This window comes from Quercus robur, chromosome 11 (assembly GCF_932294415.1).
Source record: "Quercus robur chromosome 11, dhQueRobu3.1, whole genome shotgun sequence".
Classification (NCBI taxonomy): Eukaryota; Viridiplantae; Streptophyta; class Magnoliopsida; order Fagales; family Fagaceae; genus Quercus; species Quercus robur.
In genome coordinates this window covers 42969353-42980094 of record NC_065544.1, presented here as the reverse complement: position 1 = coordinate 42980094, position 10742 = coordinate 42969353, and the positions used below count along the sequence as shown (strand labels likewise).

At 41.8% G+C, this 10742-nt stretch overlaps 2 protein-coding genes across 3 annotated transcripts; both read right to left on the bottom strand.

The window, feature by feature from the left end:
* Positions 1 to 310: 310 nt before the first annotated feature.
* LOC126705059 (uncharacterized) lies at positions 311 to 6050 on the bottom strand. The gene is made up of 7 exons (XM_050404016.1): positions 6033 to 6050; positions 3997 to 4191; positions 2106 to 2162; positions 1697 to 1985; positions 1547 to 1609; positions 1306 to 1359; positions 311 to 1204 (listed from the first exon to the last, which is right to left on the bottom strand). The coding sequence occupies exons 1-7, from the start codon at positions 6048 to 6050 to the stop codon at positions 495 to 497; spliced, it is 1386 nt and encodes a 461-aa protein (XP_050259973.1). The 3' UTR covers positions 311 to 494.
* Positions 6051 to 6367: 317 nt separating this feature from the next.
* On the bottom strand, positions 6368 to 10437 carry LOC126704597 (late blight resistance protein R1-A-like). 2 transcript variants are annotated; one of them, XR_007648230.1, is made up of 2 exons: positions 7311 to 10437; positions 6368 to 6586 (listed from the first exon to the last, which is right to left on the bottom strand). XR_007648230.1 is itself a non-coding variant. In XM_050403623.1 (1 exon), exon 1 carries the CDS (start codon positions 10299 to 10301, stop codon positions 7401 to 7403), a length of 2901 nt encoding a protein of 966 aa, XP_050259580.1. In that variant the 5' UTR covers positions 10302 to 10437; the 3' UTR covers positions 7104 to 7400. The 2 variants fall into 2 exon arrangements, 1 of the variants encoding a protein (XP_050259580.1); XM_050403623.1 differs by lacking the exon at positions 6368 to 6586 and having other exon boundaries at positions 7104 to 10437.
* Between the last annotated feature and the right edge of the window lie 305 nt (positions 10438 to 10742).

Sequence of the window (10742 nt, the reverse complement as noted above, 5' to 3'; positions counted from 1 at the left end):
AAAAAAAAGAAAAAGGTATGTAATACCCTTTCACATATGGCCCAGGATTCACCTTACAAATAATTTTAGATACCCCACAGACAGTTCCAAGTGCATAGGTCTAGGATCACAGGTAAAAAGTAAAATGCCCAAGATACCTAGCCTAGCACTTGGCAAAAGAGGGGAACCTGTGAAAGTCCATGAACTGGGACTGCAAAAAAAAAAAATATGGGAAAAGATACCAGTGTACCCAGTTCAGTACTTGCATAATAGATCACCAGGTACCTGGACCAGAACTTACAGTGAAACCTGTGGGAACCATGGTCCAGGACTCGGGAAAGAAAAGAGAAAAGTCACACATCAAAAAGAAAAGGCAATGTATCAAATAGAAAGACAGATTCATATACTAAGAAATTAGAAGCAGTTTTGAAACACAAGGAAAGAAAGAGGAAAGCAATGTTCAAAAAAAAAAAAACTTATACAACCCCAAATTGTTTATATAAATCTAAAATAAGCTAAGGAATGAGGCCAGCTAACAAGGAGGCATCCGGAGGAATAACAGGCACAGTCGAAGCCGAAAGGATCCTCTGTCGCTTGACCCTCAAATCCTGTAAAACCCTGTGAGCACGAGCCAAAGCTTCCTCAGCAGCAGCTATCTCAATGTCTATGCTCTTGGATAATTGCCTCTGAAACAGCATATGAGCCAACAGACGCAGGTGATCCAACAAAAAGGACAAATTGAACTTGGCCTCCAAAAGGTCTTGGACCACCCCTCTCCACTCTAGAAGCTTTTCTTCAGACAAAGAATCTACAGAAGAATTCCTAAGGGAAACCAGCACAGCACATAGTAACTCCAACAAAATGTTACCCAGAAAAACGCCTCCCCTGAAGCCATTGGTGAAATCCCCGTGACTCTTGAGTAGACTCTCTAGCAGCGGTAGGCCTTCAGCAGGAACAGAGAAGCGTAGGAAGCTGCCATAAGAAGACCCAAAGGCATGGAAATGGCTGGCAGGAAGATTGTTAAATTCCAATAAGTTAAAGCGAGCTAGGAAGGAGGAAAGCCTTGAATCAAGATCTGAGGCAGCCACTCCCAAGGCGTCCCCCATCGTTGTGTCACCACTTGCAGAGACTGGAGGACTTGCAGCCTTTTGCTCTGGCTGAAGATCAACTATTTGAACGGGTCTTACAATTCCTTCAGGGATAACAGGCTCAAAATCCTTAAAGCCTGTATCAATGTTCAAAAGAAGAAAAAGGAAAGGAAGAACAGATTTAGTCTTTTTTTTTTTTTTTAAAAAAAAAGAGAAGAGAAAGAAGAACAAACAGTACCGGCTTCCTGAGGCAGAGCCTCTTCTCCCCGATCCTCTGATTTCCCCGAAGATTCTGGGAGAGAACATAAGGCAAGTTGAAGAAAGGCAAGTTGAAGAAAGGGTGAAGAACCAATGGCAAAATGGCTAAAGGAAGGAAGAGATGCAGGGGGCTTTGCCATTTTTTTTTAAAAAAAAAAGGAGAAAGGCGAAGGGAAGGAAAGAAAGGAAAAGGAAACACAGTGGAAGCAGCTCGCACTCACCTTCTGAACTTTCTGATTCTAAGGAAGAGGCAACACTGGGAACAGACTTCTCACTGGCTTGACCTAAAAGGGAAAAGAAAAGAAGGAACTCAAAAAAAACTGGAAAAGAAAAATAGAGATGTAACACTATTTCAAGGAAACATGGCTTACCTGTTTGTTTGGATAAAGGAGTGTCTTCCAAAGCACCTTTATCTGACAATGATTGAGGAAACACAGTCCTGATGAAACTAGGAGTGCGCTCAAGATGGGGACTTTGAGATGAAGGGATCTTAGAGGCTTTGGGATCCTGAGAATCTTGGGAACCCTGCATCGGTTGCCCGGTTTCCTCAGCCAGACCACCAATGGGGGGCTCCTCCCCTGTAATAGGAAGAGCAAAAGAAAGAGTAGTAACAATCTCCTCTCCCAAAGTCTTGCCGGTCATAGGAGGAGACACCTCCACCTAAAGAAAAAAGAGGAGAAGCAGTGCCCAGTGAAAACAACGGGGTAATACTAACAACACAGTGCTAAAGCAGAAGGGAGAGAACATAAAAAAAAAAAAAAAAAAAGAGAGCACACATACCACATCGTTACTAGAAGATTGGCTTTTGCCCTTCTTATAATCATACTTGCGTTTGGACTGTAAAGGAAACCACCACTCATCAGCAAAGAAAGAAGTAAGTGCAACAAGGTGAACAAGTGAAAAAGAGAGAAGAAGGAAAGAAGTCTTGCCCTTCTCTCTCTCTCTACAGATTCTCTGGAAGTCTTTTGCTTACTACAAGTATGCCCAGAGGGTCCTAAAGGAGGCTGGGATAGAAAACCAGAGGATCCTAGAGAACCATGGACTGAGGCAGTCACAGAAACCTGGGAAGAAGAAGACTCTACCTTGGTCTTCTTCCGGGTCCTTGAAGCCAAAGGTTCCCTGACATCCTTGCCTTCCAGAGATGCCAAGTGTGTTTGAGACTTCCCAGTTTTTCTTCTTTTTGTCTCAGGACCTATCTTTGCACCCTCTGTGCTTTCCTCAACATCAACAGCTTTCATTTTTTCCGGCCTGACATCCTTACCTTTACTCGGAGCGGAGGCAGCACCTATTGTCTCCACTGCACCTTTCTTGATGGGCACTCCAGGAGAAGTACCAATGACGAGACTATAACCCAGCCAAGTCTCAGGAAAATCCTGTGCATAAGTCACCCAACCTCCCCTGGAGGCATGCCACTCTGCGAATCCAGTCTTGCTGCTTACAGTAACAGAAACAACCCCAGCAGTAGGAAGGGATAAACGCCTGTTGGATGTCGGAGTAGAAACAATACTAGGATTCGGAGCTTCCCGAACCATACCAGAGCCAACATAGTCAATGAAAGACTTCTGTACTCTTCTCTAATAGCTAGTATAGCCACTAGAAGCAAAGACTCCTCTCTAGGAGTTGGGCACTGCAAATTGGGGGCTCCTCCGGTACCAATAAGGAAAGGCCTGCAGCCTCAAGAAAGGATCCAAAGAAGGAAGGGACGGCACCACGTCCTTGAAAACAGGAGGAACATCCTGGTCAAAACCAAACTGTCGAAGCACTCGATGTGCTGAATAGTGGGTGTATTTTGGGCCACTCGAAGAAGGATAGGAAGCCAAGAGGGGCTAATGCAGGCAAGATAAGCCAAACTACCCTCATCACCACGGCGCAAGTCAAAGGTATTACCTGTAGACGACAAAAAAGAAGACAATACAGAATCACACGCAAAGCCAGGGCCAAACTCACGAGGGGATCTCCAATGTAAGTTCCCTACTTGGTCAAATAACTCCACAAGATTGAGGCCACCACCTTTCAAGCTAATCCAACTAAAAACAATGGGAAAAGCATCAGTTGAATTGCCACAAAGACCCTTCACTATGTCAGGGGATCCTTGGAATTTATCCTTCACAAATTTCAAATTCCTGCACTTGGCCAAAGTAGTTGCAGAACGGTCCCACATGAAAATCTGAAGGATAGCACAGTGAAGAGATGAGGTAATCACATAACAAGAATCACCTTCAGTCTCATCTCCGTGAAGCTAGTCCAATTGAGAGTAAACATGACCCAAAAACAGAGGGGCCAAAGGATATTGGGTACCTCGAGCCAACTTGATCGCTAACGGAAAAAAGGAGGACTTAACTCCATACCCAGGGAACTCACTATACAGGAACTTGCTAAGCCAAAAAGCCAAAAAACCGGCCCACCTCACTTCCTTATTTTTCTCACGAGAAAGGGTCATCACCCATCTCCCCATTCTAGCCGGCTTACCACCAGAAGAGGCAGCACGACCACCAAAATAACCAAACAATTTGTCTTCCACCACGAGATCCTCCCCAGAAAGGTTAATATCAAAGGGGCTCTCGTCACCAAATACCGGGAGGAGGAAGTTATTCACAACATCCTCCAAAGTAATCGTCAATTCACCAACAGAAAAGAAAAAAGTATGAAGGGAAGGGCACCAACGACGTACCAGATGCCTGAGCCCTTTGGCGTCTCTGAAGCCTTCAAGGTTTCTGGAAATAGCCACTGCCTTCAGGATACCAGCGCGCTCCAAGCGACCCACAAACTCAGCATCAGACAATTCCTTGTCTACCCAGATAGGCCAGCCTTGGATTTTTCCCGGGACAAAATCGAAGAAGATAGGCACCGCCTCTCGAACTCCTGCCTAATCTGAAGGTCAAAGATCTCTCTAGGGTCAGGAACCAGAGCGGAACTGGTGAAACCCGCTTGGCCAGAAAACATCCAAGCATAAGGAGATGGAGGAGCCTCGCCATAAGATACGTGAGGAAAAATGGACTGGGAGAATACCAAGGATCCTGTAAAGGGAAGGCCGGACGTTTGGTAACCTCGCGAGAATCACTCGGAGCAGAACCAGAAGAGCCCTCGCCCTCAGAAGGACTGGGAGTACGCTCTCTCCTCTTTCGGGAAGAAGAAGAAGCCATTGGAACGTGTACAATGAGAAGAAAAGAGATTGGAAGTGCATAAAGGGGGAAGACCGGAGTAACAGAGAAGAAAAGGAAAAGAAAGAGAAACCCAAGAATGAAAGACTCAAAGAAGCAAAGTGATAAGGTGAAACGGCTATAATAAAGGTGCAAATAGCAGTTGGGGAAGAAAATGTATGGAAAGACGCACCAGTTGCCAAAAAATTTAATTTGAAGGAAGGATTAATCAGCAGTTATTAATGAGAAGTAACGGGAAACGAGAAAAGTGGGTAGAGGAATTTTACCTCAAATACTCAACTGCCACGTCCCGTGCAAAGAGGAAACTGCAAAGAGAATAATAAAGGAACGCAACACACAAAAAGGAGGTGACCAAAAGCAGCAGAAAAGGGCCGGGATCCCAAGTAAAAGGGAATGGAACCCAGTAGAAGTTAAAAGAAAAAGGGGGAGGGGATCCTACGAAAAATCTTAGAAAACCTGAATTACTCACGTGTGGGCTTCAGGCAACCCACGAGCTCGGGGGGATAAATGTTGAGGTCTGAAAAGGATCCTAATGAAAGAGGCCCAAAAGGATGAGCCAGGCCCAAAAAGAAGAATCAAGCTAAGTCCAAAGTCACAGATGCAAGAGAACCATGGAGGAATAAAAAGCCCAGGAAGCTTGAAGCCCAAACGAAGAAGCATCCAAAAGATAAAAAAGGAGAGAGAGCCACGGCAAGGGATAAAAGGTCAGGATCCTCAGCAACCATCAAGAGGCGAGGATCCTTTCAAGCACAAAGACAAAGGAAGACTAGGACAAAAAAGCAAAAAACGCCAGTAGAACCCAGCGACCTCTCATGGCAACAGACAAAAGAGAACCTCGGGGAACCAGAACAGGGAAGCACAAAAGAAAGAATAATAACAAGTGGCTTTCAAATTGGCAGAACAGGATTCCGCCCAGATGGGAAAGAAAAGGGAAAAGTGGAAACTGTCAAAGAAACGGGGATGCCGAGAAGGGCATACCTCAGCACGTCCCAAAGAAGGTGATCGACCAGGAAACTTTCAAAAGATCAGAACTGAAAGAAAGAAAGAATGAGAAAAACGGGAAATGGACTTATCGAGTGACAGGGACTGAACGTGCTCTGTTCGTAAACAAAACAGGGGAACCAACGGTTCCCCGGGAAGACCAGAACTCCATTATAAAAGGAAGGGATGGATTGCGAAGAAGGGGCAGCGAAAACAGAGAGAAAAAGAAGAGATTTTTCAAAAAAAGAAAACGATAAGTAAATCTGTAGTGAGGAGAAAGAAAACGTTAAAGGGAAAACGAACATTGCTTCCCGGTATCCTGTAAAAGCCACTATTGCACATACTCGGATTCAAAGAGAATCAAACTTTGCAATTTTTGAAGGCTGAAGTAGCCATTCAAGACTGCAATTTTTGAACTTGATTGAACCTTGTATCACGTCCTAGTGAGCTCTCTGTAATTTCATAGACAATGTATTAATGAAATATGTCTCATTAATCCCAGGATCCCCTTAGCATTTGTTTTATACCATTTTGCCAATCCTGCTTCTTTTCCTTTTGAACTTACCTTGTTGTTTTTTGGCATTCTTCAATACAAATATCCTTGCTTGTCATTTTCTTTTATTGTCAGGAGCATCCTCTGCATATCACTTGATTCTTAAACAGCTTGTTAGCTGCGGTGAGTCAAGGCCCGGTTCACCAAACCTTGTATTTAGGCCCGGGATCCTTGGGCCTGAGTGTCGCAAAAAAGGCACTCTCACAACTATTTTTCTTTTTTTTTTTTTTTTTTTTAGAAACAAACACACACACACAAAGGAGAGGGAAAGTAATTCTAACATAAAGGCACGCACTACAACCCTACTCAAAAGCCAAAAAAAAAAAAAAAAAAAAAAACTAATTGTAGCACAGTTACAGTTCTTGTGAGAAGATGATGAATGACATGTCATATAAGCCCAGTTGGCTACACGGCTTGTCGTTTTTTTCTGCTTTCCTTGATTGTATTGTAGTACAGCCAACGAGGAGGGTAAGGAAAAACGCATGTTATTGTATTTTGCCTTCTTATTATTTTTCCCTTCATTCTAATTTCCTTTTCACTTTTCTTCTTCGAAATTCAGATCATTGCTTGCAACACAAGAAATGATTGTTAGACATTGAAATACAAAGCAACACATGAAAAAATATTGTTAAGCATTGGAAAAAAAATAACAAAAAGTACTAAGAAAATAGTGAGCTAATAGCTATCGATTGAAATAAAATTATGGCGAAGTAACTTGACTGATTCCACTAACTAACTAAAGTTTTATAATAAACTCATGGGTACAACCACAAGCAGAATTCAAACTCAAATCTAATCACAAATTCGTCGGAGCCAGGAATTCCCTTTCCATAATATCTTTGAAGAATCACCTTGTAGACTGAACTAATGTCTAGATATTATGTTCAATGTTCAGTATTTCAGAACCAAAGGCTGTCACATAAGTGAACTTAAAATCAGAATATCAATTCAAAAATTTGCACCAGGGGAGATCGTACACATATAAATGGGAGTCTCACTCTAGAGAGAACTTAGATTTAAATCACTGCCCCCACTTGTAATAAAATAAAGTGTGAAAGTTCTATATTCTGAGAAGAAAAAAAAAAGAGAAATTTATATAAATATCATTGAACCCAAATTATAAAGCTTTTCAATTAAGTGTTGTTCTTATGTAATACGTTTCTCCAAACCAAAATGGATTCATCACCATAAACAGAATAGTAAATTATTTGAAAGGCTTAAAGCTAGGATAATTAGCAAATTAGATAAACAGAAAAAGGAAAGAAAGACGGTAACATCTACATATCATACCAAACAGAGGACCATTTGAACCCCCACAAAAGCAGATGAAGCCATCAATTTTTTCTCCAAGTTAGGTTCAGAGGTGGATAGACTTGGAGCTTACACCCATCCCAAAGTAGTTGGGTCTAGAGGTGGATAGACTTGGAGCTTGCATCCATCCCTCATCTGCAACTGTTGAACTACCTTTGCCAGTATTGGAGAGGGATGTAAAATTTCCACATCCCGTAAGGCAGTCAAGCACAGTATACTCTTGGCGGCAGCATAATTAAACCGGCAATGCTCGATGTTCAAACGTTGAAGGCTTGGCATTGCACCATTCCCCATAGTCCATTTTAAAACATCCATATTTACCATTTTAAACACTTCAAGTTGAAGAAAACTACTTTCATCGCAATGGAGAGTGATCTCACTACAGCCTTGACGGACACCTCGTACGCTTAGTATTCGAAGGTTGGTAAGACTACCCAACGCTCTTATATTGGATCTAGATAAGACTGCGCCTACCAAGGTTATCTTTGTGACGGTCAACTGGAATGAGATTGGAATTGAAAGGTGAAAGAGTTCATAAATCTTCAAAGTCTGTAGATAACACAAGGGATGGAGGCTTGACAAAAGCCCTGACTCCACCTCTCTTGAAGAATACAATCCTAATTTTCTTACATTAGGAAATGTGGACTTGCCAAAGAGATTCACAGTGTCCTGATTTATAGCTATACCAGTAAGGACTTGAAGATTGGGTAAAGCTGCTTCATTGTCAATTCTAGGTAGAGATATTGGCCCATCTAGATACAAATGTCTCAAGTTTTGTAACTTCCATAGCCCCTTGGGCAAGCATTTTAATCTAGAATTTCTCATGTCTAGCGTCTCTAGATTCCAAAGGTTGCATACGGATTCTGGAATGTCATGAAGCTCACTAGATGGAATGCTCAAGTACCTCAAAAGGGCCAGGTTTTCAATCTTCTTGGGGATTAAGCAACAAATGCCCATATTCCTGAGCTCTACCACCCGAACCAACTTGTTACCTTCACATAGCCATTTCAAGTAGTAGCTTGTATCAAAAGGACTCTCAAGCTCCCCAAAGCCTATTAAAGAACGACTATATGAAGGCTCACAAGGTTTGGAAGAAAGTTTTAGATGGTTGGCATGGTGAATGGAAATTCGACGAGATTTTCTCATGGGTGAAAGGTTAACATCTGAACAAACCTCAAGAAACTTCTCTTTTGTGCTCTCTGATATACAAAGGTCTCGTAGAAGATCATGGATACGACATGTTTTGACTCCTCCATCTAGCCTTTTTGTTGCAACTTGAATCAAGCTCCGATCAATGAGTTCCTCGAAGTAGTCTTCAGCAACGTCTTCCATATTTCTGTTGCCAGTTTGCCGTATGAATCCCTCAGCTTTCCAAAGTCGGATTAGCTGCCTCACAGGTATCTCAAAGTCTTCCGGATAGATACCAAAATATAGAAAGCACGGTTTTAGGTGTCGGGGTAAGTGATTGTAGCTTAGAGCCAATATGTCTGTGCAACTTGATCTATCCTCAGTCAGATACGAATTTACATTGCCGATATATTTTGACCAAGTTCGATATGTTTTCTCCTTATTTGCCAAAAGACCGGCCAAAACCACAATAGCAAGTGGTAAACCCTGGCAACTTTTGACAATTTTTTTCCCAAAAGTTTCAAGTTCTGGGGGACATGTAGCTCCCCGAAACACCTTCTTAGAGAAGAGTTCCCAGCTTTCATCTTCTTTAAGAAATGGGAGTTCATAAGGGGAGTTAGGAGGAATACTATTATTAAGACTACTTGCATCTAATGCTACTTCTTTTATGCGGCTAGTGATCAATATTCTACTTCCATTCAAGTTATCAGGAAAGACACTACTCACCTCAGCCCATAGTTCAGTTTCCCAGATGTCGTCCATGACAAGTAGGTACCTCTTGTCTTTCAAGCATTCGAGCAGCACACTTTTCAATTCATCATCATTCATATCTTGCCATCCTTCCCCATTCATTCTGTAAATATCTCGCACAAAATTCAACAACAAATCAATCAATTTATCGTCTCGTGAATCTTTCAATATATTTTCTTTTATGTCTTCCTCCGCCTTCTTCGTCATCAAGAACTCAAACAATGTATTTTTGCATTCTTCATCTCTCATTTCCTTGATAACTTTCAAGTCTTCAATTACTGTGCCCTGAAATTTAGTCTTATCCGAGCTATAAATAGCTTCCAAACCGTGGAGTAATTCCTCTTTCAATTCGGCTTTCAAGACAAATCTTTTCAGTTTTGGCCTTGGTGTCACACCCTTCAAAACTTCAAGCAATACCTCTCTGATTCTATATTCTTGAGAGACATAAACCCAACCACGGAAATCAAAGTAATTTTTAATATGATAATTGTTGTAGATCTTCCTTGCAAGGGTAGTTTTACCTAAGCCACCCATGCCAATGATTGAAACAACAGTACGTTGCAAATTCCCATCCATAAGCTGCTTCACCAATGCCTCAGTGTCATGACCAAAGCCCACCACCTGATCTTCCTCTACATATCTCCTGCGTCTGTTCAATATCTCCTCTGCTTCTGCATCTCCTCCAGATGGTTCAGCTATCTCTATGCCGTACTTGCTCCTGTTGTCGTAAATTTCCTTGATGACGTTTTTGATGCTCTCTATCTTCTTTGCTACCATGTGAAGGGCGCTTGCTCGGTCAAAGTAATGAATTACCTTCCTCAGTTTGCTTCTTTTCCTGTGTTTTGTCTCTGTCACGATGAATGTATCAATAACATCCTCAGCCTCATAGGCTACGTCCCTTATTTGGCTTACTACTTCCTTCACCAAATTGTCATGTCGTTTCCCCTCAGAATTTTGGAGGAAGATGTTGATCATTCTCAGCTCGTTGTGAAGTAACTTGACTTGATCTTCTACTCCTCCAAGCAATTTTGATTCTTGGGTGAGCAATTGAGTCAGGTTCTCTAACAGGAAAGTCACAACACTGTCTGCCATATCTGCTTATTTTTCCTCCCTAATTGTGAGTAAAACACTAAAAGTTGTATAACAATAACAGATTTTTTTTTTCCCCTCACTGGGAGAGGGCTGTTGGGAAGGGAACTGGGAGAGTCTGGAAGGATAAAGGAGAATATTTTCCTTATCTAAAGTCTTAAAGTCACCATGAGAGTCTTTAACTTTATAAAAGGACAAGGCAAAAGCAATGTTACATAAAGTTCAGTGTATGTGTTTGGATTGCGCGTTTGGCATCCACGTTTTTTCTTTCTGCGTTTTTTTTTTTTTTTTTTTTTTTCCAAGCCACAGTTGTTGACCAAGTCTTCCATAAACAATGCTTCCGTGCACTGTTTACGGAGCCACAAATTACACTTTTTAGCAACTTTTTCATTAAAAATGGATCCCACGGTACTATTTACACATTTAAAAATTATTTCGCTACAG